The sequence below is a fragment of the Talpa europaea genome (genome assembly GCF_964194135.1).
Source record: "Talpa europaea genome assembly, chromosome: 7".
Taxonomy (NCBI): domain Eukaryota; kingdom Metazoa; phylum Chordata; class Mammalia; order Eulipotyphla; family Talpidae; genus Talpa; species Talpa europaea.
The window spans coordinates 5,209,346-5,235,212 of NC_140074.1; the positions used below are offsets into that span (position 1 = coordinate 5,209,346).

The 25,867-nt window shown below is 57.5% G+C and overlaps 2 protein-coding genes across 4 annotated transcripts in view; both read right to left on the reverse strand.

Annotated features, from left to right (window-relative positions):
* Positions 1-75: 75 nt before the first annotated feature.
* Positions 76-5,766, reverse strand: CFAP157 (cilia and flagella associated protein 157; the record flags this gene model as incomplete). Its single annotated transcript, XM_084236310.1, has 9 exons — positions 76-96; positions 534-714; positions 874-1,043; positions 1,389-1,539; positions 1,687-1,817; positions 2,156-2,423; positions 2,857-3,010; positions 3,625-3,896; positions 5,603-5,766. The coding sequence occupies 9 exons, from the start codon at positions 5,764-5,766 to the stop codon at positions 76-78; spliced, it is 1,512 nt and encodes a 503-aa protein (XP_084092436.1).
* Positions 5,767-9,872: 4,106 nt separating this feature from the next.
* The window catches only part of STXBP1 (syntaxin binding protein 1), a gene marked incomplete at both ends in the record, with an annotated part of 48,864 nt that continues 32,869 nt past the window's right edge, over positions 9,873-25,867 (reverse strand). The window contains 10 exons of one of the 3 annotated variants that reach the window (XM_084239158.1): positions 9,873-9,955; positions 15,816-15,970; positions 18,484-18,569; positions 20,087-20,188; positions 20,960-21,069; positions 21,686-21,824; positions 23,890-23,970; positions 24,512-24,577; positions 24,902-24,962; positions 25,322-25,429. In XM_084239158.1, coding sequence (XP_084095284.1) covers positions 9,873-9,955; positions 15,816-15,970; positions 18,484-18,569; positions 20,087-20,188; positions 20,960-21,069; positions 21,686-21,824; positions 23,890-23,970; positions 24,512-24,577; positions 24,902-24,962; positions 25,322-25,429 — 991 coding nt within the window. Of the gene's footprint in view, positions 9,956-14,220; positions 14,486-15,815; positions 15,971-18,483; positions 18,570-20,086; positions 20,189-20,959; positions 21,070-21,685; positions 21,825-23,889; positions 23,971-24,511; positions 24,578-24,901; positions 24,963-25,321; positions 25,430-25,867 lie in introns of those variants that run through there. The other 2 variants (XM_084239157.1, XM_084239159.1) reach the window with 2 other exon arrangements.

A 25,867-nucleotide genomic window follows, 5' to 3' on the forward strand; every position in this document is an offset into this window, starting at 1 on the left:
GCGCACACACCCAGCCACGGCTCCACATCCGCAGAGGTGCCACGCCGACCTGTGGGATCCACTCTTTATATAACTCTACCTCCGGGCTGCCCCTGGCTGCCCACAGATTAAAGGGGGGCTGTGGCCAGAACTGGCCCATTTCCAAGATAGGGGGCTGGTCTTCTTTCTGTGTCCTACTTAGAAAGTAGGGAAACTGGAGGAAGGCTAAACTTCTTGAATTTTTTTGGAGCATCAGAGCTGTGCACCTGTAAGGTTAAAGATGCAAACTGGGAAGGGGAGGCCTTCTTGGGGGTTTGCACCCTCCCCAGCCTGTAGAGGGGGGTCATCGGAGCCCAGCAAGCCCATCCCAGGGGATGTGTGAGCTTGCCTTGACCCCCAGAGGCCTGTTCTTCCATCCATCTTGCAGATGGCAAAGGGGGGTTTCGAGAGGTCTAACCACACCCCCGGGGCCTCGCAGCTCCGTGGGGGCAGAGCCTTGCTATCCCCAGGGCTGACCGCTGTCTTGCTGTCCCTGGGGGCGCTGGCACCCTCACCGCGGGGCTGCTGTGCGTCCGGAATGTTCTCATGCGTGTGGTGTGTGAGAGCCGCCTGAGGTCCTCAGGGTTGGGTGAGATCGTGACCCGTCGAAGCGCCAGGTCCTTGGGCTTGTCGGGGGTGACCATGGACTGTTGCTGCGCCGGAGACCCCATCAAGGAGAACAGGGCTGCGGAGCTGCTGTGGGCAGGGGGCTGATCTCACCACCTCCACCGCCTGGAGGTGGAGGCTGAGGTTCAGAGAGGCCGGGGGGCCCTGACTTCTGACTCGGCTCAGCTGAGGGCAGCCCTGGGGCCAGTCCTGTAGCTGCCCCCTCTGAGGTCACGCAGGGCCACTCACCTCTCCTGGCACGGGTCACAGTACTGACTCTCCTCGCTGGGCGCCAGAGCCATCGAGGGGCTCAAGGCGGTGGCCGAGCGGAGCATGGCCAGCAGCTGCTGCAGCATCTCCTTGCACTGCAGCTGGAACACCAGGCCCACGTCGTCGTCGTCCTCGTCACTGGGCTGCATCTGCCAGTAGGGGCGGGGTGGGCCCGGTGTGGGGATCAGGCCCCTCTGGGAAACTGTGCCCGGTACTGTCTCTTTGTAGTGCTGCCTGGCTGTGGTGGGATACCCAGTCTCCAAATGTGGAGGTGAAGGCTTGAGGCCTTCTGGGGCCCAGAGAAGGAGTCCAGTTCCTCCGAGGCCTTGAAGAGATCTCGGATGTCCAGAGCCAGAAAAGGACAGACTTAACAGGAGTCTCTCAGGGGAGAGCCGGGGCCTCTGGCCCTGGCCTGGCCTTGCCAGGTGGCCTGGTTATCTCCAAGCGGCGTCTGACTCGGCCTGTCCCCTGCTCTCCCCCCCCTTCCAGTTCACCTGTAGAATGTGATGAAGGAAGGCGGTGCCGTGGACCAGGGCCGTCTCCAGGCCTGCCCGTGCCTTCTGCTCTCTGGTCAGCTTGTGCTGTAGCCGCTGCGCCTTGGTCTGCTGCCGCTTCAGCAGCAGGTTCAGCTGGTCTTTCTGGCTCCTGAGCTCAGGAGCAGGAGGAGTCAGCCCACGGCCTCCATATGACAATAGTGCCTCAGCCCCTCTGGAGGGGTTGGTAGCTGAGGTGGCCAGAAAGGGCTGGTCTCCAACTTGCCCCTGCCTCTCCCCCAACCCCCCGGGGCCGCACCTCAGCTCCTGGTTGTCCTTCTGTAGCTGCTGGAGGCGCTGCTCTTGCTGGCTCAGCAGGAGGCACAGGCGCTGGGCCTCTGCTGTGTTTACCTGCTGCTCTTTGCACTTCTCAGTCAGCATGAGGATGATCTGCAGGTGTGGGGAGGTGTGACCTGGACCCACCATGGGCCCTTGACTAGCCTTGCCACCCCAGCTCCAGACCCAGTCAGGGCTCACCCCATTACACCCCATTCTATAGAGAAGCCCACCAGGCCCAGGAGAGGGGGCAGCACTCCAACAACTTATGGGGCTTTAACTCAAGTATGGCAGAACCAGAGCTGGGGTCAGCACCCTGCAGTCCCCACCAGGAGGGCCTTGCCCCCTATTCCACCTCTCTCCCCCCACTGGGCTCCAGCCCTGCGTCACCCCAGCCAGGGTGTCTGCCCCGGGCGCAGGGTCCCTAAGGTTTCCGGGCCTGGTGGTCACACCTTCTGGTGGCCTCTGAGGTGCCTGGCCATGGCCTTCTCGGAGCTCTCCAGTAGCTCCAGCTGTTTGCACAGCTGGTCCTGGCTACCCTTAAGACTCTCGTTCTCCTGCAGCAGCTGCACGCCGTGCTGCGAGATCTTGGACAGCTGCAGGGTCATGGTGTTGTTCTCCGTGATGGCCCGCTTGGTTGTCTCCCACATCTGGCTCGTAGCCACCTTGCGGAACTCGGTGGCCACCAGGTTCACACGCTGGATGATCTCCTTCCTCAGTCTGGGTGGGGGCAAGGGAAGGTCCAGCAGAGTGGGCGCAGGCCTCCACCAGCCCTCACCTACGTGAGGGTCCCCCAAGGGTCACCCCCAGGAGGGGTGGGGCTACTGGCAGGAGGCTTTTTATTGTACACTCTACCTTTGGGATTTTGAGCCATACCAATGTATTCTTGCAAATAAATCTAATTTATATCACCAAAAGTGGCTAGAGGAATTCCAGGGATTCTCCAGCTCCTGCAAGAGGACTGGCGTTGGGAGCTTAGTTATTCCCTCCCGCCCACCATCACCTGCCAGGATTCTGCCAAGCAGTGGCTGGGGGGATCCGTGACCTAGTGTGGTTGCCCTGATGAGGAGCCGAGGCCAGCAAAGGCCTGAGGCCTGGACTGTGCCCAGCTCTGTGGGTAAAGGCCCCAAAGGCCCCAGCCCGGCTCGCCCACCTGTCCTTGTCCAGCACCGACTTCTTCTCCAGGTTGTATATATAGTCCTTGTGTTCGGTCTCCTGCTTACGCAGGTGCTCCTCCAGGGTCGTGAACTTGTCGGACAGCTCCTCTTTCTGCAGCCGGAACTCCTCCAGGGCGGCCAGCTTCCCACCTGCCCCACCGCAGGACACAGGCCTGGTGAGCGGCCACCTCAGGAGCTGCTGGCTCTTCCACTGAGGGCCTTGAATGATGTCCCTCCCTCCCCACTTCCTCCACCTCTGTCTCAGCCTCTCAGTTGGGCCGGACCCTTCCTGACACTTCCATACCCGGTCCTGCCTGCCTTCACTGCCTTAGCTAGGAACACGCTCCTCCTCCACCAGTCTACAAAGCCTTGTTCAGGTACCACCTCCTCCAAGAAGCCTCCCTGTCATGGAAATGATTGCCACTGGAGTTGAACACCCCAGGGCCAGGCACTCTCGCTGTCACGGGGCCTCACAACAACCCCTCCCGGCTGGGTTGACCCTGGGCAAGGCACTTCCATCGACAGACGGGGGCGACAGTATCTCCTGCCTAGTGGGCTTGTGGGAGCAATTATGGAACAAATGGTGTGGGATGCAACGTGGAGCGGTTGTCACTCCCCATTTCCCAGGTGAGAAAACTGAAGGTCAGAGAGAAGTGCCGGCTCAGGGTCGCAAAGAGTCAGGGGTGAGGAAGGACTTGAACCTGGAGAGCCTTGGCCTCCCGGCCCCGTGGCGCACGCCCCGCTCTCGTCTGCCATTTCCTCACCCAGGACGATGTTCTCCGCGGTGAGCTGGTCCTTGGTCTCCTGGAACTCGTGGCGCACCTGGGCCAGCTGTGCCTCGAAGGCGTCTTTCTCCAGCTCCTTGGCCAGCTGCAGGTTTTGGAGCTGCTCGTTGAGGTCGGTGATCTCGTCCACCCGCTGGTTGAGCGTGCGCTTGAGGAAGGCCACGATCTCCTTCTTGTTGGTGGCCAGCTGCTCAAACTCCTGGCGGAAGAGCTTCTCCTGCACGGCCAGTTCGTCCCACTTCAGCTGGTACCTGAGGCAGGGGCGGGGCGAGGCCCACAGGCCCCAGGAGAGGGGCTGAGCAAGCCAAAGCTCCCTGCACCATGAGGCCAGCTCTCCTGGACCCCCACCTTGGCCAGTCAAGGGCCCTCCCAGTGGAATCCAACCTCATCTCCACTGTGCCCTCCTCATGCTCACGACCTCGGGCCAGTGCCCGAGCTTCGCATCCCCACCTCACTAGAATGCCAGCTCCCGAGGCGTCCACAGCCATGTCCCCAGTACCTAGTACCGTGAGTCCTTGCAGGAACCTCACAGCTTGTAAGGAGTCGGGGCTATGACGGCTATACCCATTTTACAGATGACAAAAGAGCTCGAGGATAAAGAAACTTGTAAGTGGCCAAACCAGAACTTGAACCCAAGTCAGTGTGACCCCCAAAGTCTAGGCGCCTCCTGGCGCCCTTATTCCTGCCCTGTGCCCTCCCTGATGCTCTGTGCAGGGGAATTCCAAGCCTTTGCCCCGCCACCTTCTGTCCCCTGGTGCGCTCTCAGGGGGCCCAAGCCACCCCCCTCCCTGCCCTCCTGTGGCTGCCCCTCGTCCCACTGCACAGTTGGCTCCTAATGTCCTTCTGCTTCGCTTGGTGAGTCCTTGACCTCCCCCACCTCTGTGTTTTTGGGGCCTCGCACAGGGACTTGACAAAGAGTCACCCCAGTAATTGTCCCAAATTCACGCCATGCGGTGTCCCAACTTGAGGGAAGTCTGAGTTTTAAGAGCAGCACATGACAATGCACTGGCCACGGCCTCTGGACCGCTCGCGCCACGCTGTGGGGAGCGGAGATGAGGGACCCGCTCAGTGGGGCAGGAAGCAGCCTGGAGGAGGGGAGCAGGGGCCAGGGCTCCATCCTGGCGCCTCTTCTTGCTGAGGGTGACCTCCCCTCCCTGTGCCTCATTCACCCTCTTGCACACTGGGGGCCTCTGGGACTAGTTCAGGACACAGTGAGCCCTGCACAGGGCCCCCGGCAACGCAGCAACTCAACATGGCCGTGACTGCACCACCATCTGGGGAGGAACTGCTTGGACTCAGCACCAAAGGGGTTCTTTTAAGGGGCCAGTCATCCCCCCAGAGACGGGGCTGGGGTATCACAACCGGAAGGAAACTACTTTTAAAATAAGAAAAATGACAAGTGAATGTTTCTGAAGAGTTACACCCCCCTCTCCTCCTCCCACACCCTGTGCATCCCACATGGCCATGGAGGGGGAAATCCTCACTTAATTTGGAGAAACTGAGGCTCAGCATGGGCAGCCAGGCTCCGGGTCAAGTCAGGAGGGGGTACAGCACAGGGAATCGGGCACGGTGGTCCAGGGTAGGGTGGGTGGAAGGAGGGAGACATGTGGACCCCCTGCCTGCTGGGGCTGCCACGTCTAATGCATCCCACTGAAATCTGCCCTTTTATAAAACATGATGCCGTGGAGCAGGAGTGGGGGGGGAGGGACATTAGTTAGCACTGCACCCCAGGACCTGGAGGGCCAAGTTGGGGTGGGAAATCTATTTTCCCTCCAAATCTCTAAACTTCCCAATATTATCTATAGGGAAACCGAGGCTTGGTGGGGTGGGATGGGGTCTGGACATTCCAGGGGAGGTCCTCCGCCTAGGACCTGGCTGAGTCTGCATAGCGAGTGGCCAACTCTGTGCTCCTGACCCAGCAGAAGCAGCCTCCCTACCCACCCACCCACCCACCCACCGGGCCAGCCTGTCCTCCAGGTCTCGGATCTGGATGTGGTAGAACTCCCGCGTCTCCTTGCTTAAGGGCATTTCCATGGGCGTGATGGAATCCTTCTTGCCCCCTTTCTTCTTCCTGACCTCACGATCCTTAGCCCCCTTGTTTGCCTTCTTTTTAGGAGCCATGGCTGCTGGCAGCCTCAGCTCAGGCCCCTTTAAGAGGCCAGGTGGTTGCTAAGGAGGTTGATCCCATACATAGCAACAAACTAGGGAGTGAGGCCCGGCTTAAAGGGCCCTGACCACTGCCTGGCCAGGCTGGGCATCCTGACCCGCGGCCTCGCCCTTCAGGACTGATAGCTCCAGAGGCCCCAGGCTCAGACACCACTGACCGTGGCCCCGCAGAGACCTGACACCAGGCTCTCAGTGCACTCTGGTCTTTGCAGAGACCCCTCCTTCCTCAAAATAAGTGATATGGGAATATGAGTGGGTCGGAGCCTGCAATCACCATCAGTAGGGGGACTTCCCAAGTGGGACCCCAACTCCAGGAGACCAGAGGCAGCCTGTCAGTCACCTGCCCTGACGGCCCTCCCTCCCCCAAGGAGCCCCTCTCTGGAGGTTCTGAGACCACCTTGTTAATTCTTTGGTGATGCAGCTGCACAGCTGTCACTCCTAGGCTCACTGGACACAAGTGACAGCAAGGGAGACATGGCGCTTTCCACCCACCACATTTACCTATTTTATGTTAATCACTGACATCCTTTTCAGCCACTGAATCATTCATTTTTGTGACTGGGGAGATGAAGCGACAGAATAACAACATCCTTTCCTCAAGGGCAGTTACTATGCCGGCCTTAGTATCTGCCTTTCTCATGTTCATTTTGAACACATTTACAACCTTAAGTAGCCACGGAATTAGGGCCGTTAAGAAATTTTAAAACTGCATAAATGCATCCTTCTGTACAGTGCCATCACGTGCTCTTTCCCGTGCTGTCTGAGAGTTAGCTGCTGATACAGATATATAACGTGTAGGTCACGCCTTTTAAACTCGTCACTGGTGACTGTACAGCAGTTCACCCATTCTCCAATTGCTGGACACTGGGGTTTTAGGGTACATGGACATGCTTTTTCACGCCCCAGACTTGGTGGTGGGCCATCTCCTCACCATCAATGTGGCGCTCAGTGCTTATCCGGGGCCGGCTCAGCACTGCTCCCCCTCGGGCGTCACAGGAGGGGACGAAGGCCCTGGTCAAGGACATGTGGATTCACGGTTCATCTGAGGCTGCTGATGCTGACATCTGGGCTCCTGCTCTGCCTCCTAGGAGCAAATGCCCAAGGTGGGTGGACAGTCCCCTCAGAGGGGTCTGGCTGAGTACCCTGCCCTGGACCGGGGTCCCTGGAAAGGCAGTAAGTGACCAGCTGCAGCCCACAGATCTAAGTTGGGCTTAAGGATTGCTCTCCCCCTGATTCAGCGTGACCTGCTTTGATTGGCTCAGCACCTCCACCCCTGCAAGAATATCGAACCAGGACATCAGCCACTTCTTGAGGAACCGTCTACAGGCTCTCTCTGTGCTGAGTAAGAGAGGACGGGAACTTCGGACAGGGGCACAGCAGGGCCAGGCTTCTTGTCACTGCTGGTGGCGGGGGGTGGAATAGAGAGAAGCGCTGGAGACCCTGGATCAAAGGATCCAGAAACCACCAGGTGCGGGCCAGTGAGTCACCTCTGCCAGCCCAGGGAGGAGGAGCACATCCACGCTAATGCAAACTCAGCTCAGAACTGAGAATTGAAGAACTTTGACCTTGGATCTCGTTTCAAGGCCTTCTGGTCACTGGTGGGGCCATCGCTGATGAAAGACAGTGTCTGGTGCTCCCCAGTAGGGGCGCTTCATGAGTGACCACACCTCTCTGAGCCTCATCCATAAAATGGCGAGACCAGGTATGTGGGACTGAGCGGGGCCCAATAAACAGTCCACTGTCATCATTACCCCCATGAGGGAAGACTCATCCGACAACAGCTGGGTGGTGGGGGTACAGCCCTCTGAGTTGTCACCAACGGGCCCTGAGTTGTCAGCTTCTGGCCAGAACGGATGGGGATTTGAACGTGAGCTTGTCAGGGACAAGAGTAGAAGCCGAGGCTCATACAAAGAACCCCACTCCCCTCTGTGCAGCCTTCAAGGGCGTTTCGAGGGTGACCCCAGCCCTAACTTAAGCCCAACCTGGACCAATTCATTGTGGTCCCCCCGGGTCAGCAGCAGGTGTTACCAGGAGCAGGACACAGGACCTCATCATGCCCTGAATACACTGGAGTGGGAGCATCTGCACGGACAGCCCTGCCCTGAGACAGATGCTGGAGGGCAGAGAAGGGCAGTGGGAGAACTCAGGCAGGCGCTGTTGCCGCGAGGTGGCCCAGACCAGCACCGCGGACGGGCCCCGGGCTCGAGGCAACACAGGTCCTCGCGCAGGTAACCGAGACCTGGGCACGGACGACGCTGACCGCAGCCAGCCAGGCCCCCTGCAGGCCCGGCGCCGCAGAGCGGGAGTCACCCCGACACCGAGTCGGCGCGGATTGACTTATTTATTAGACTCGAGTGCTTTAGTACAGAACGGTACAGATGATACATGTTTGTGCTTCAATACTTCCAAACACGGAGATTCTGATCATTTCAAGGTAAACAAGTTTCAAGACAGACTAGCTTTTTTAAAATATCCTTTTGATAAATTATCTTTATATAAATAACAGAGAAAGGAAAACCGACATGTCCGACAAACACGGAAGGCCCTGAAGCGTGAGCATCGAGGGACAAAAGCAGCGTCGACAGTGAGGGGCGGACGGATGCAGGGACCTACGGTGCTGTCCTAAGGAATGAGATCTGGGGGCGGGGGCAGGAGGGGGACAGGAGAGACCTGGAAACTCATCTGAGTGCAAAGGGGAGGAGTCAAAGCCTGGAGGAGAGAAACCGCGTGTGCCGGCCGGGGCGGGCGCGGGGCGGGTCTGCAAGGAAAGCGGGCGCTGAACTAGCACACACCACGTTTGCCACGACGTCACGAGACAGAATATAGAGGGCGGTGGGGGGGGGGGCTGGGGACATTTTTGTGACTTCCACTGTCATTATATTTCACGACAACAGCAGCAGAACAGATGGCGCGCGCGCAGCCGGAGAACGAGGAGCCGCTGAGTCTGGAGGGTGGCGAGACGTCCTTCCTGCGCTTGCTTTGTAATGTTGGCTTTAGAGCTAAGAATTTATACAGCTAAGTCTTTATACAGAGAAGAAAAGGCTGGTTTTCTCTTACAAGCACGACACATGACCCCACACGAAAGAAAGGAGAATGAAGCATCTTAAACGGAGGACCATCCCGGCGGGTGCAGGGGTGAGCCCGGCGGGCTGCTCGCGGGGGGTGCCGAGGTCCAGGGACGAAGAGCCTCCGAGCCCAGCATGTTCCAGCCCAAGCCTGACCGCTGAGCTCGCCCCAAGCTGACCCCCCCCCCAAGAAAAGGAGCTTGGCTGGTGGCGAGGCCCAGGGCTTCTCTCACTGCACCCCCAGGAGACAGTGGTGCCCCTGTGGCGCCTGCTCTTCGCTGTCTGGGTGCGGTGATGTGGCCGGACGACAGCTCGTGCCCACAGCCGGGCGGGGGAGAGGCGGTGCCAGGAGAGGATGCAGCCGGCACCCAGCCACCTTCCTGTGGGCCCCCCGGCCCCCACCCCCAGCCTGGCTCAGGCACAGGCGCCACTGCAGAAAGCCAAGAGGTCGGGCCCAGCTCACACCTCACGAGATGTCGCCTGGTCTCACTGCCAAGTTTACCCGGGGGCGTCAGGCACGCGGGGTGGGAGCTGGAGCGGAGGGGAGGGATCGGTCCTCAGTTTGAAATGCTCCCAGAACGAACACCTGCCCCTGACAGAACGGGGACAGCCTAAACAGGTACTAGAGACACGCAAACGTCTACCTTCCCACACTCAAGCAACGTGCGCGTGGCACCGGGCTATGTACAAGGTCGCGGCTGACGGAGGAGAGGCCGTTCACACAGCAGTTCCAGACCCTCCCCAGCAGCCGTCACGGACACAGGGACGTCTCCTCTTAGGATACATACAGAAGATGCTCTTTAAAAAAAACACAATGCATTATTTTCTTTTGCTTCAAACGAGAAGAGGGCATCACTGAACACGGGAAGGCGGCGGTGCCGGTGCCGGCCAGGGCGTGCAGAGCGGGGACGGGTCGGCAAAGTAACCGAGGTGGCAGAGGGGGCCGCAGAGCACTGTGGGGGAGGGCGTGGGGTTCGGAGGGGTGGCTTATTTGTTTTAACTGCTTATTTCTTCATCTGTTTTATTCAGTTTCTTCAGCGTGTCCAGCAGTTTCTGTGGGGTGAGAATGTGCGTGGATCCTGGGGGAGGCAGAAAAGGCAGTGAGTTTGCTGGTTCTGGTTTCAAGCACTTTTTCCTTTCCTGCTTCTGGATTCCCAGGCCTGCATCTGTTCCCCACCCCCACCCCAGGCTTGGTCAGTGGGACCAGGGAGGGGCTTGGGGTTGGGATTTGAGGCCGTGTGACAATAGGCCTGGGAGACACTTGGGGTCTGTGGGCAAAGAGACGTGTGATGGGCTCGGGCAGGGACGCAGGATGAACCAAGGATGAGGCCGCCTCTCCATCGGGGCTCAGTGCCACCTGCTAGGGGACAGGGCGGCTGCGTTTCTAATTTTCTCTTGAAGTCAGGGTGAAGCCAGGGAGAGAAACTCCATTAACATGGCGGGGGGAGTCGGGGATGGGACAGGGGTTTGCTGGCAGACCACGCGTGGGAAGAACGAGCCTGCAGGGAGGAAGGTGACAGGCCGAGCACAGGGCGGGGAGCCACTGACCTCTGGGAGCCAGCTGGCGGGTGCTGCTGTGGTGGGCGGGACCTCAGGCGTGAGGGGGAGAGGGCCGGGGGACCTGAGGCCTTACCTTGCAGAGCGCGCGCATTTGTAAGAGATTAGAAATGCTTGCCAGAATTTAAGCTAATGGAATTAGATACACTTCTACTGCAAAAATAAAAAAATAAAAAAATAAAAGTAAATGAAGTCCTTTTTCGTAAGGAGAGAGAGAGAGCTAACAAGTGCAGTGACAAAAGATGCATGGATCGTGGGGCCGGGACATGGACATGGACTGACTCCAACACAAGAGCGAGGTGGGCAGGAGCCCCGCGCGCATGCAGCGGTGCGGGCAAAGAAAGAAGGGGCCTGGTGGGAGAACGGAACAAAAGGTCCGGACTTGAAAATGTGCCTCCCTGGAAGTGTGGGCAAGGCAGGGGCCTGGGGGCAGCAGAGCAGGGGGAGCCCCGGGCCAGATTTCCACCCCGAGGGCAAGTGAAGGCCTTGGCCGTGATTCCGAACACCGGGGTCCCTGTGCTGCTGACCGCTACTGGCTCAGCGACCTCTGACCGCCGGAGCTACGGGCCTCGTGATGGGGCTTTCACGTTGGCCTTCTCGGCTGGTCAGTGCAGACCAGCAGAAAATGCATAGGGTCTTCTCCAGAGGGAGGGGCTCCCGGTTCTGCCCCGGCCACCAGCTCGCTGCTCTGAGGAACCCGTCCTTGGCTACTTCCCATCCGGACTTCCCAGAGGCACCGAGCGCAGCCTGCACCTGTCCTGCATGCTGAAGCTGACTCATTATTCCACAGACCCGGGGTTCCTCCAGCAAATGCAACAGCGGTTTCAGCAGCGCGCCCGTCCTAGTTTTTATAGCACCCTCTTCCTGGGAGCACACTGGTCTCTGTGGCCTTACCGATCGCCTACTAGGCCTAGAGCTCTTTACAGATGGGCAGGCAGGACACGGACATCGCCAAATCCCCAACAGTGAGCCACTCCTGGAGCAGGAGCCTTCCTTCCAGACTCAGCGGGACAGTGTGTGCAACCCCGAAGGCAGCCTTGGGCTCTCCGTGCAGGGTTAGCCTCCTAGGTGATGGTGGCAGCAGGGGCACGGGCCAGGGGACCCTGCCCTCCTCCCGCCATCCACCGGTTACAGGGAAGAGGAGGGCAGACTCGATTTAGAGGAGACATCAAGGGTGTTCACTGGTCACCTGAATTTGGAAATCAGGAGAGTTCTTAGGGACTGGCTGGCCTAGTCCCTCCTGGATTTGGCTGAAATGCACCTACTGACTGAGACGATCTGGGGTGGCCCCGGGGCACGTGTGTGTTTAACGGGAGAGACTGATGAGCAGCCAGGTCTGTACAACAGGCTTGGCCCAGCCCTCAGGCTGCAGATGGGCGATGAGGCCGGCATGGAGTGCACCCTCCCAGGGGGTGCCAGCTGCCAGAAACCCGGGCCTCAGTTTCTCTAGGCACCCTAGTGGCCTCCAGGCTACTGGGTTGGCCCTGAATTCAGATTCAAATCTGAGTCCCGCTGAAACAGGAAACTTGTCCAGCCCCCATGCAGAATAAAGCAAAATATCAAAAATAAAAAGCCCCCAATTATCTCCCTTGTGCTAAGTACTGTGAAGTCCAGCCTGTAAACCCTTTTTCATTAGCTTCTACTGGCCTCTTGGAGATTCCCTAATGATTAGGAATCTTAACATAAACCTCCCAGAGCACTGAGGTGAAAATCTAACCAGAAGATTCCATTTCCTAGACGATTTCGAGATGAGGCTGATGAGAGGGTCTGCGAGAAGGCCTGGTGGTATCGTGCACCTCAGCTATCCACGCCCACCCCCTTTAACCTGGGCCAGGAGCTGCTGCAGCCAAGAGGGCAAGAGGCCAAGAGGGTGGAGGAGCGAGGCCTGGCACCGCGCGGGGCCTGCTGGGGGCACGCACTGCAGAGTGGGAAAGCCTCACTTCTCTAAGAAGCCAAGTTAGAGCAAATCTGGGCATGGGGGGGGGGCAGGGGGAGATCCTGGCTCCGATGTCCAGTCTCTGTCACCTGGATGATCATGACAGAGGGGCCGAGTCAGGTTAGCCTGCTTTCAGCATCCCGGTGTACGAGGTGCTGCACTTTCCCTCACCTGACCTGTGGAACCCCACTCTGCCCTACCAGTCATCTCAGAGCTCAGAAAGTGCACCCCGAGTCTAGCTGAGCTCCCAGCTCTGAGGGCAGCTGAGATCCTCTCAGCTGATTGAGTATAAAGCAAAGGTAAACCATCCGAGGAGGAGGAGCGAGGAGCTGATTCTGAAGTGGGGAACCCCAGGACGCATCCTAGCAGGAGCCCCTGGAGCCTGGGTTTGTGGATTCTTTTAGACCCTGCAAGGGGCCTGCCATTGCCACAGCCTCACCTAACATGTGTCCTTCTAGAAGTCTTAAAAATACATCTTATAGAAAATGCTGTCCACCCGCACAAGACCAGAGGTCTCTGATCACCAGCCTTCCGGGGTGCTGGGAAACAATGATTGCTTTTCAACAACACTTTCATCCACCACCACTGGCTGTCGAGGGGCCAGCGCCACCTTCCTGCATCACTTGCTGCTTCTTGCCCTGAAAGGGGAAGGCAGTGCCCCTGCCAGGGGAGTGAGGAGGCAAACAGCTGGGTCCTCCTGGGATGGAGCACCTGCCCTTTGTACAAACTAGCTTGCCTCTCCGCCTCTGGCCAGGTGCCCAGGAGGTGGCGGCGCAGGTGGGACGGCAGGGTCTGCATCGCCTGTCTGAGTTACTGAGTGACAGACTGTCAGAATGCAGGGGGCCAAGGGGCCCTGCGGTCTTTTCTGCATTTTGTGGCCCCCGTAAGTGAATGACCTCTGAAAGCCACTCAGGCGCCCAAGGCAGAGCTGGGGCTGGAGTCCAGGTCTCGCTCCTGCTCACAGGTGACTCACAATCCATGATGCATGGGGCCACGTCAACCCCCGGGAGGGAAGGTGCATTTTCAGGGCCCATCATCAGTGGAATGCAGGACGTCAGGTGCAAGTAACTCAGCCTCGTCACAGAATGCCTGACGAAGATGCGGGGTGACTAATGCCACATTGGGGCTCTTCAGGGCCAGCCAGCCATACAAACATGTTGCAGGAGGCTCCCGGCACAGGTGAAGGATGGAGAGAGGGAGGGGGAACGAGGACAACAGTGCGTCGCTCACTAGGTAAAGGCACGGCCTGGTGGAGGCAGACACTCCTACAGCGCAGCGCACAGTGGGTCTCACCGGGAGACCTGGGCGGGCGCCCGGGGAACTCAGCCCTTGAAAGAATCCCCGGGACCATGAAAACGAGAGCAAACACTCCTAAGTGCCGTCCTCCCAGGAGGAAGGTGAGGCTTCTGACCCTGCCACCCCCCAGAAGTCATTCCTCGGACAGCGTCTGTCAGAGAGAGAGGCCTTTCACGTCCCGCTGCCATGGACTCGGCGTCTGCCCTCTGCTCCCTGCCCCCTTCCTCACCACCAGGCCAAATGGGCCTCTCCCTGGAGTCCAGCCTCCCTGGCGTGATGGCCCCTGCACGTGCTGGCCTCCCTGCCAAGCTCCCACACCAGGCCACCACCAGGACTCAGACCACACCACTGCTGCCGGCCAGTAGGCTGGGGCGCCGGGCCTTGGCCCCCCTCAACTCCCAGCTCCCCGGGGACTGCTCATAGCAGGTATCGTTTTCAGCCTGAAACACAGGGGTGCAGCTGTCTGCCAGGGCTTGGGGGGGCGGCCAGCGGCCCAGGCCCTCACGGCAGGTTGGTGAAGGTGGCAGTGGACACATTTTCAATCGGTGTTAAGAACTGCAAGCATTTTCTCATTAAAAGAAAATCAAATAAATAATAAACTAAAAAGGGAAAAAGAAAGAAAAAGAGTGACGGAATAATCAAAGAAAACCCTTCAGAGTGGAAGAGTTTCTTTTCTGTAATAAGCTGCTTTTACTTTGTTTCTTTGGCTCTCACTCCATTGTTGGAGCCTGATCCTCAAAAGATACCCTAGAGGACTCCCTGAAGTCGGGGTGTCTCAGGTCCATGAGAAATTTGGTGGGAGTAAGAATATGAGTAGAACCTGCGGGAGAACAGAGGCCAGCTGACTGCTTGAACAAAGGAACGTCACGGAACATGCCAACTTAGGTCTACATGTCACGCAGCCACGACACGAGGGAGCAGAGGCCACACGCTGGCCCGGCAGCAGCATGCAGGATGCGGTGGAGCCACCCAGCGGACGGCGGCTGTCTGCGCCAGGCCTCTCAGGGATCCCTGTGGGCAACCCCCTGACTCCCCCAGGTTCCCACCTTCCAGGCGAAGGTGAAGGGGCATGGACACCGGGCCTGGCTGGGACAGCTGCTGTCCAGCTGCTGTGCGTGAGCTGACAATCACCCAACACACTCATGCAACACACAGCAAGCAGGGAACAGAGAGCTCTGTCACGGGGCCTCCACAAAGGGGAAATACACCAGGGGGACATGGTGACCCGGCAGGGGAGGCTGTCCAGGACTAACCCCGCTGTATAGCAGGATCTGGTAGCAGGGCTGACAGTGCCAGGCCCATCTTGGCCCACCCAGCAATGGCCACATGGACTGGTGTGCAGAACCTGCCCACTCTGAGAGCTTGGGGAGGGTCACCCCAAATGAGAGTAAAAGTGACATCTCACTGAGAGAAGGGGAAGGGCAGGGCCGTGTATACTGACAGCCTCTGGCCAATCAATGTCAAGGAACACCAGGCAGGTGCAAGTCCGCTTTGTTGGTGGCAAGAGGGGACGAGAGAGAAGGCATCGGAGAACATAAGCTTTTCTCAGCTCGCTCCCCCACCTCAGCCCGGAACACCGGGGACACTCCTGCGGGCATGTAAATGAGAAAAATCTGCTGCTGCATTAAGTCAGCGCTTACGAGCTGCGTCCTTTCTTCTGGAAAAATCAACACGAGAACCAGAAAGGACGGGTCTAAGAAGTGGCTGGGGGACTCTTGTCCCCGCCCCGGGCCCCCTCGTGGGGTCCAGCAATTTCTGCTTGCATGCCACGTGCGTCCCTCTCCTTGGCAGTCAAGAAGGGGTAGACACCTGTCTTCCACACACTGACCAGTTCCACCCCAGGCCAGCTCAAGGCTGCTTGGGGTGTTAACCCCCCCTCTGAGTGGGAGGAAAGGCTCTTGCTCCAGTGACTGTGGGCAGTGGCGGGGTGGGGACGTGAGCCTGCGCTGGCGGACACTGTGGTGAGCAGCTGCCTCCTGCAGGAGACACAGCAGACAGACATGCGAAGGAGACCTTCGCCCCTTGGCTCTGCCACCCACTGAGTCTTGCAGGAGCGATGCCAAGTTGAAGACAGACGGCAACACCAAAGCGTGGGATGGAGTCAAAGCGCCTGGAAGCAGCCCCACCCGCAGCGAACACGCCCCACTCACCTATGAGCACTTCCCACTTCCCGTTGGCCTGGGTCACCTCGTAGGCACACCGCATCTCGTTCAGGCTCACGCCCCCCAGGATGAATATAATGAGGCGGGGGCCACTGCGGTACTCCCCAGGGGCCTTATTCTTATGCCAGTGCCCGTAGCGGGCGCTGGGAGGGGGAGAGAGAGAGATTAATTATGTTCATCTGCACGGACAGGAGTTACACTTCATACCCAATGCCTGGTTTACACGCTAGTTCTGTACACAAGGCAACAGGCGCTTTGTAAGCTGAACTGGGCCTCAGTGTAAAACTAACAAGGGGTTTGGTTGCGGGGAGAAGCATCACCCCAAGTGCCCTTGCTGTGACCTTGCTGCTCTCCAGAGAGGTGGGCGACACACAGGGTCAGGTCAGCTTTAAAGTTCCTCTTGTTCAGGTCAACAGCATAAACCTTCTGATGTCCACCCAGGCACCCACCCGGGTTCTGTGCTTTTCTGGGCTTGTCAGGGACACTCTGCTGGCAGTGACCATGGGGGCTGATGCCTGCCTGCCCTCAGGCTGTCACATGGGTCCTCTGGGCAATTGTGCACCCAGGGCCTCTTATGCTAGGCCTCCCCAGCAGCAAGGAGCCACCAAGTGAGATGCAGCCCTGGCCTACGCTTGAACTGGCTGGGGAGGAGGGGCTGGCCTGTGCCTATGATGGCTGGTGGACAGGTGCTCGGGCCGTGGGCCCAGCACAGGGCCGTGCAGGCGTGCTGAGGGAGGCAGCACCCCGAGCGTGGCCCTGCGTTCGGTGGTGGCCCAAAGGTGCCTCCCTGAGTGACGCTAAGAAGGTCTATACCTTGTTCTCAAAAACAATGAAAAATGGGTGAAATCAACCAAAAATCAAAACAAAAGAGCAAGTCTCCTCTACAGAGTGAAATCTTCCTTCTTCCCAGCCTATGAAAGTGTTAAAGACTTCCGGAAGCTGGAGGGCACTGGGGGGCCGCATGAGCCCACAGAACTCCGGAGCCTGCCTTTGCCTGATGAGGCTGGGCTCTGCCAGCTCCGGCCAGCCCAGGCAGCTCTGCTTGGGATTCTGTGTTTTATTCTGATGTTGGCACAAACACCTGGTCACCTCCACCACGAGAGGGAAGCACAAAGCTCCGGCTGCCTTGCAGGCCTCCAGCCAGGCCCAGGGGAAGGCCTGGAGGCCAGAAGGCAGGGGTGAGAGGACTTGCACAGAGAAAGCAGGAGGGACAGGCAGGCACCGCACAGCTGGGCCGAAGGTCGCCCTCTGGGAGCTGGTGACGCTTCTGGACCAAGCGTGAGTGTTCAGCCTGGACTGTCCTCAGGAGCCAACGAGCTCTTGCTGTTGGTGAAAAACAGCAGCACCAGGCTCTGAGGTGGCCTGGACCACACAGTCAGGGAAGAACAGAATCTGGAGGGGAAACACTCACAGGTGTGGGTCCCAGGGAGATGCCATCAGCAGAGGGGCCCCAGAAGAGCAGGGCAAACAGGAGAACCAGTGGAAGAGCTTCCACAATCATCTCCCAAGGCACCATGGGGACCAAGAAAGCAGCGCTGGAGCGTGGCCCAGGCCAGAGGTGGGGCTCCCAGACATCTTGTGCGTGAGACACGCAGACGCCCGCCAAACCTTACGCTTCACCGCCATCCAGGGTGGATCTGGGAAATGAGGCTTGTGCAGGCAGCACACCACTCCCCTCCCTCCAGTGATGAGTAAAATTAATTGATCAAAAGTGAAGACAGAACACACCAAGCACCTACTGTGTGCCAGGCTTGGTCCCGGGCTCCCGGGATACAGCAGAGAACAAAACACACAAATTTCTGCCCTCATGAGGCTGATGCTCTAGTCGGGAGCCTGGCACAACCCAGACAGGTGCAAACTGCTTTCTAAGTGGTGGTGTCAGCCTGTTGTGAAGGGGGGTGGGGGCGGGGGCGGGGGCGGGGAGGGAGGCTGCAATTGTTTTTCTTTATTTTCTGTAATACCTTCACTGAGAGAATTCTCAGCAGCACTCAATTCTCTCAGCTCACGTGTACAACTCGGTGGTTTCTAGCATCGTCACAGAACTGTGAGCCGTCACCACTATCAATTTTAGACCATTTTTGTCACTCCCTCCCCCCGCCCTCAGCCGCTAGCAATGGCTGATCTGGTTTGTCTTGTCTTTGCCTGCACTGGACGTTTCACAGAGAAGCGACGGGCTTCTTTCACTTAGTGAACTGTTTTCAAGGTTCTGCCACGTTGTATAGAGATCAGCACTCCATTCCCTCTTTTTGGTTAAATAATATCCCATTGTATGAATCTACGACGTTTTGTTTAACCATTCGTCAGCTGATGGCCATCTTGGTCATTTCTACTTTTGAGCTATTTTGGATAATGCTGCTTAAACAGCGTGGTTAGAGAAGACGGGAGCGCTAAGGGGTGAGCTGTGCAGATAGAACTGGGGACAGAGCATTACTGGCAGAGGGGAGAGACAGTGCTAAGGTCCTGGGGCAGAAGTCTGGCATGTTGAAGGAAGAGCAAGGAGGCTGGGCGCTCACGTGGGGCGAGATGGGAAGACAAGACGTGTGGGTGAAGGGCCACAGGGCAGAGCTCTTGGGGAGGCTGGGGGGATGGTGCTGAGTCATCACAGGACTAGGTAGCCAATGTCCCAGGTGACGCTCACTCAGGGATCCTCACTCACCTGACCGCAGTGGTGCTGAAAGAGGCAGAGGAGCGGGTGGAGATGTACGGGTAGTGCTTGGTGTCAAGTTTGTCTTCAATAGTGTCCTGGAAAGAAGCAGCAGATGTCAGGCCTGCCGACTGTGGAAAGGGCAGCCAGGAGCCAAGGGGGGAAGAGCCAAAGAAGCAGCCACACAGTGAAAACTCCACACAGCAGAAGAGTCACAGCCAGAGCCCCCCCCCCCGCCCCCCCCCTGCCTTGCTACAGAGCAGAGTCCTGCAGGTCTATAACCAAAGTTAAAAATAGCAACTACATTGATTTTCCCTGCTTCATTTCCGAAGTTTTTTCTTCTCTTTCACCTCTGTAAGGTTACAAACATTGCATTCTGACCAATAAATTCCTGACACCTGTTAACAGCTTTATAGAAACCAGGTACAGGCAGTCTCAGCCAGAGCAAGCCTGACACCCTCGGTTTTCCAAGGGTGTAATTATGTGGTGGGTGGATTCCAATGATCTGCCTCCTGTTGCCTGGAAATCTACACTCCTCCTGACACCTACCCCAGAGGCCTGCACATCTCTTTCGGGGGTTGGGGAGGAGAGGCAGAAAGGGGAGTTGAGAACAATGGCTAGAGTGAGACAGAGGGGCTGGCTTCATCCCCCAAGCAAGAAGGCATCCTTGTTTCTAGCTGTCTCACGTTCACCATCCTTTTCGCATGCGCGTTTAAAAATAAGAAGCCGACTTGCTACACACTTATATATTTAAAGGCCGTTTATCTCCACATCCAATCCAGCAGTGCACCTAGAATGCCCTGCGTTACAGGGTCCTGGGTCAGCCCCCTTGTCTCTGGACGCATCTTCCGGTTGGTGCAGGAGCTGGACAGGTCATCTCCACGTTCCACCCAAAGGTCAAGTGCACAGAATCTACGCAGCCTTTCCTGGAGCTACTTGAGGGGCAGGGACACCACAGGGCCTCTGGTGCCCACCCCCTCGGTTCACAAACATGGACACCTACCCTGTGCAGGGCACGGTGCCAGAGCACACGAGGAGCAAGGGCCACAGACCAGGGTATAAAACGGCCCTGGACACACGCTGTAGGAGCCCAAGGGATGCCCTGTGGGGCCGTGTACGTGCCTGGTGAGACTGACTGGGACTTTGACGGAAGCCAGGAGGCAGGAGGCGAAAAGGAAAGAGAACATTCAGGTGGCAGAGTAGGGGCAGAGACACATCTGGCAGGATCTCCGGTGGACAGTTTAGGGGACAGGAACAACAGTAGAGGAGGCAGGAGCCGTCAGACACCCGCCAAAGGGGCTTCCAGGCACAGCCTTGTCCTGGACATGAACATGTCACTCATCTGACAGGTGCTGGGAGGGGCTTGGCTCCTCTGGGCATGGGGTTAAATCACATGGCTCTCTGAACCTGACCTGGCAGTCTCTCGCGACTGCTCTTCAGAAGCCTCAGGACTGGGTTTGCTGTGCGGGCTGGAAGAGCTCCAGACTCGGATGCGAATCAAGCAGAGAAAACCCCAGGTGCTGGCCGCCCAACAGCAGGCAAGGCTGGAGGCATCTGTGCCTTAAGCGCAGAGCCCTGGGCCAGACTGTGCCTCCCCCTGAGCGCCATCACTCACCTCCATGATGTCCTTGATAATCGGGGTCCACCGGGACAGCTGGTACGTCTGCTCGCTGATGCGCTCCTTCCGCTCGGGCTTGCTCCTGCGGCGCAAAGTGGACTGGACACACACACGCGGGGTCAGGTGGGGCTGGGCCCTCGGGACAAGCATGCACACACACATGCACACGCAGACACACAGGGTTTGCGAGGGCCGGGCCCTCGGGCCCCAGGTGCCTCTGCTGGGCCCTGGAATCCCTTCCCAAGGGCTCCCTTCAGCATCTACGCCCACAAAGACTAACAAATGGGGGAGGTTTTCTTTGAAAAGCCAAAAATATGCTCCTTTTAGAGACCTGGAGCAAACTTAGCACTTTAAAGTGATGAAAAGTGGCAAATGTAGGTGAAATACATGTGCCATTTAAAAAAATCCCAGGGAGTTATAAAAAAGTTTGCTGTCAACGACAGGAGAAAACACTGCTGCTTTAGTTATGACTTATTCTTCGACTTTGCCTCAGTGACGGGCAGCGCTGGATGAGTCGTCTCCATCCTCATTTTGGTCCCTCTGGGGAATAAGGGGCTGAGTCCCAGCCAGCACCCCTGAGGGGGCAAATCTGCCAGCTTGCGGGAGAGGCTGGGTCTCCGTGTGCGGAGCCGGAGCCAGACGGACCTTGGGAGTGAGGGAGATGCTGGCGTGGCCCCCACTCCAGTCAGGACAGATGCAGATGTGACCCCCAGGAGCCGCCTGGGTTGCTGGGCTCCACCCCACCTAGCATGCACCCCTGGGCGTCACTCCTGATTCTGCCTGCTCTTTCCCCGTGTGGAGGTGTGCATCAGAGCTGCTGGGGATCCAGCTGCCAGCCTCCCTGCCCCGAAAGCATGGCTGGGCCCTTACGTCCGTGACGATGGGCACCCCGAGGTGCGCCATGTTGGTGATGATCTCGCTGTCCTCCGGGGGGATCTGGGCGTGCTGGATCAACTTGTTCAGGTTTTCCTCAGTGATGCCTGTGGGAGCAAAGCCCCGTCACCACACCCAAACCTGCGTATCACATGTGGGGGCTGGGGCCCTTCTCCTCAGGACTGGAAGCCCATCCAGTAAGACAAGGAGAAGCAGAGGACTCTGACTCCACTGCGGCTATCCTGCCCTGGCTGCGACCATCGGCAGCTGCCCAGGGGTCTCAGGTTCTGCCTGTGTCTGCTTCTCCACCCTCCCGGCTCAGCCCAAAGTCAACTTGGACAGGCAGTCTCCGTGCCCATCTTTCTGCAGGACAGGCACTGAGGGTGGCTGTGGGGCGGGACACTCAGTTACTTTCAGGTACAGACTGCAAAGATGTTGCAGGTTAGAAGAACCTGGCACAGGCAGGCTAATAAACTGCCCACACGCTGGGCTCTGCTGCTCTCTCCGGCCTGGCCTCTTACAGCCCTAACCCTGACCCCTCAACTCTCCAATTACGGGGGACACTCAGCCCCCAGTTGCAGCCTATTGGCCCGCATTACATTCCCCCATGTGTAGAGTCCCTAAGTCTTACTGAATATCCTCTGCCTCCTGCTTTCCTTCTCTCTTCCCTCTGCTTTCGTCTCCCAGCTGCCCCTGCCCTCCTCTGGGTCCCAGCATTCCTACCATTCTTCAGAAAGATGTAGAGAAGGATGATGCGGATTTTGTCGTAAGTGCTGACATTTGCGTCCAGGAGGATGGGGACAATGGCTCTCATGGGGTCCTTGATCTTCTCCCCTTCAGCATCCGTGCCCATGGCCAGGTCCTGCAGAAAACACGTCACACCGGCCCCATTTCTGATGACAGCTTGGATAGACCGTAACTAGCAGAGACTGGTGGCCCACAGCATCTGGGGTGTGTCTTGGTTGGGTACATTCCTCTCCCCACACTTCCACCCTCGGGCACTGTAACCTGCACAGGTGTCACCAGCAGTGTCCCCACAGCACTGGGAGACGTGATGAGGGCCCTAGGTTGCGCTTCCCAAAAACGGAAGTCACAGTGAGCTGACGCCTGGTTCCCTCCAGGTGCGAGCGAGTGCACCTGTGCAGAGTCCCAGGTGAGCCTCCGTCTGGTGGGATCTAGAGCTACCACCCTGCCAAGGGGCCAGGGATGCGCTTCCTACACATGAAAGCTTTGTGTCCAAGGGGCCTCTGCCTGCTAGACTCTCCCCGCTCTGCCTCCTCCGGCACGGAAGGTGTGCAGTTTGAGTTTTAACTACTCCAGTTTTTTAGCCTCTATGTTTTGTTTTTTCTTTTTAAAGATTTATTTATTTATGCATACAAGAGCTGGGGTACAGACCAGAGATGCAGGGGGTGAGAGGATTCACCAGAGACAGAGTGGGGAACAGAACAGGCAGATTGACCGAAATACACTGCTGAGGGGAGCAGTGGGCGAGTCAGGAGAGGTCTGCTGCGCCATGTGGGTTGCTCCCTGGCCGGCTGGGGATCTAACTCATGCTGCAGAGACTGCAGATTGCTTCACAGTGCGGTGCTTCACCCCTTGTGCCACCAGGGAGGCCCGAGCCTCTGTTTTCAGTCTTGCAACTACTTCTAGGGTGAGGAGGAAAAAAATGAGCTCCCAAACCTTCACATCTGAGCCAGGGAGATGGAGGAGGCGAGAAGGGCTGACACAAGAACCGAAGAGTGAGTGAGCACAAGCTACCGGCTCCATGTGACAACTCAAGCGAGAGTCAGGCCCTTCTTGGCAGGCAGAGAGAGCAGCTCAGCCTTTCAGCAAAGCAAGGACCTCTGTAGCTGCAACTTCCTCTGAGCTCTTGGGAGGCTGCTGGGGTCCCCACTTCTCCCTCTAGATCCCAGGGGTCTGTACAACTATGATGCTGAGTGGGTGGCTTGTCTGAGTCTGCATCAGAGGAAGCGGGGGCCTGTTCTGAGCCCCTTCGACTCCCATCCCCTCCCCAGCTCAACAGAAGTCTGTTCAGCAGGACCTGACTCTTAATTCTCTCTAATGTCAAATCTAATGTAACCCGTAACTGAGGACTAGGGAGTGCTTCTGAAAAGATTTAAGCTTCAAGGACTAACCACATCTTTAGTGGTGCAGTATAACCTCCGCTCTGGATGGTCAAGTTCTTCCTGTGAGGACACGTCGTATTTGACTAGGTCGCCTGTGACATGGAGAGGTGTGAGCAGGGCTATTTCCCCTGAAAAAAGGGTCAGTGAATCTGGACACGTCTTACAAGGCTCAACTGAGCCCGTGAGTCTCAGCTCACACCTCACAGAACTTGGGCTGGTTTCTCTGTGAGAAGGGCCTTCCACTGAGGTATCAGAATCATTTCATGCTCTTTTTCCTCAGAAGTCAGACTTGCAGAATGGGGTGCTGGGACTAGTGACTCTACATAACACCCTGGAAAACCTGGGCATCTTTGTTACTGTCCTATGCAGGACAGTGAGGAAAATGGAGAGAAACAGACACTAAACAAGCCAAGGCAGAGAGAGAACTCAAACCCAGAATTCTCAGAGGACCGTCCTACAGGGGTCGGTGGAGTGATAGCAACTGCACTGTCCTCAGCCCGAGTGTCCGGAGCAGGTCTGGCCACGGCAGCAGGACACACATCAGAACGGGAAACCCAGCCAACCCTGTCTGCGGAGGCTGGGCTCCAGCCTCCTGCATCTTTGGAAAGGCAGGCATGCAGGACCCAAGAGCACGGGAGCGAGCTGACCCCTCCTGTCCCTACCATTGGCGCCAGACTCGAGACAACACATTCTCGCAACGTTTCCAGCTCTATTCCTATGACTCTGCAGGGTGTTCAAGGCCAGATATTAACACTCAGCTGGGATAGCGGGCCTGGCAGAGAGAGAAGGGAGAGCGCCCACCTGCTCTACGCGGCAGAGTTTGTCCACGGTACCCTGGTAGTGCTTCATGCAGTCCTCCGCGAGGTGCAGATGGGTTGAGTACTAGGAAGAAGCAGAGTGTGAGACCAAAGTATCCGTGGTTGATTCAGCCCAGGTCCACAAGCACCTGCTGTGTGTCAACAGCGTGCTGGGCACCAGGGAGTCCACAGCCTCACAGAGGAGACCACACTTTCAAGCAGGTGTCAGGGGAGAGGGGACGCCCTCTGGGGGCAGGTGATCCCTCCCTCCAGAAGGTGGAGCCTAATCCCCACACTGGAGTGTGAGCTGGACTTAGTGTCTCTTCTAATGAACAGTGTGGAGGAAGTGACACCCAAAATTAGGTGGCCCTAGCTCTCTGTGCTGGGTTACCCACTCTGGAGAAGCCAACTGCCAGGGGGTGAGGAATAGGATCAAGAAAGGAAAAAAACGAAGAGACTAGAAGGTGATGGGAAACAGATTGCCCATTCCAGCCTTTCATTTTTTACTCATAAAAAAAAAAAAAAAATGAAGATGACTAAAGTGAATTAGTAGCAGAGGGGGCTTTGAGCAGTCTTGGCAGCGGTGTGCTCCCAAGGATGGCATCCACCAATTTGGATGGCCCTACCTTGCTGAGTTCTTTCTGGTACTGGGGCATCTTCTTCAGCATCTGGGACAGGTCCCGCATGGTGGTCTGTAAGGAAACAAAGGCACAGCCTCACTCCAGTGTGAGGCCCTGATCTAGAGGCCAGGTGGGGTGGTGAATTCTAATTCTGCCACGAGCGAAAAAAGGTTTCCTCTGGCTTAACATGAATCAGAACCCAAGACAGTAAATATTAAGCCACAGAAAGCAGCTCTCTGGTGTCAAAAGACAGGACTCTCCAGGTCTTCATCCTGAATACAAAAATAAGAACCCACCTCATGGGTCTTAGGGCGAGGAGGCCCCTCCCTGCTCCCAGTGGGAAGCGGGGCGGGGCGGGGGTAATCTAAAGGGCGTTGGCAAGTTAGTCAGGTTTACCTTCTCTCCAGTGTTCATTCTCTTGCTAGAAGAAAAGTCTTTCAGAGATCTGGTGACTTCCCTGGAAGACAGAGGAGGCAGCTAAGGTTCAACGCAGCACCAAGTGCCTCTATTAGACGCTACAGAAGTAATGCAAGATTCCTGCTTTGGGACTGCGTGGTTAATTTCCCGCCAGTAAGGGATGCATTTCAAGTGATTTTCTAGAAGAAGAAAGATCGTTTTCCTTACTATCAATACTATTCCAAACCAGTGGTTGCAAGGTGGGGATTTATGAGATGATCCAAGGAGAGGAAAATATTAGAACAGCTATTGTTTCCTTTACTTCATTCATCCTTTTCAAATTTTTGTCAGCAGCTGCCCTGGGGAGGGGCACGTGTTGGGGAGGGGAGGCATGCACCGGGGGCGGGAGGGGGCGCTTACTGGGACACCTCTGCGATGTGCTTGTGGCGCAGGGCGATCCACAGGTCATCGTCCTCGTCCAGGAGCACCTCCTTCACCCGCGCCTCTCCGATGCCGCTGGTCTCGTACCTGCAGAGGAGACACCCCCTGGTTATCAGACAAGGGCTCCCCATCCTCGGCCACCTGACGGGCGCTGGCTCCAGCAGTCCGCAGCATCTGCACAGACACACCGCGGCTTCCGGGCAGAGAGGGATGTGTCTGCCAACCCGCTTGCAGTTCTCTCAAAATGCCCAGGTCAGCCGATCTGAGCTCCCGCGTCAGCTGGCTCAGGTGAGAGGGTGGTTACAGGTGGGTACAGAGCGCCCTAGAAGGAAAGACCACATTTGTTCCCTTCTGGGGAAGGACCGGGGATGTGTGGCACCTAGACTGCGCTCAGAGGCCCCTGCTGCAGGCTCAGCTCCATGTGGAACCACCGACACGCGAGGGAAAGCAAGAGGGACCCTTGTCAGAGGGAAGCAGCGGAGATTCACCTGGGGCTCAGAACCTCCCCTTGCACACCATTATCTT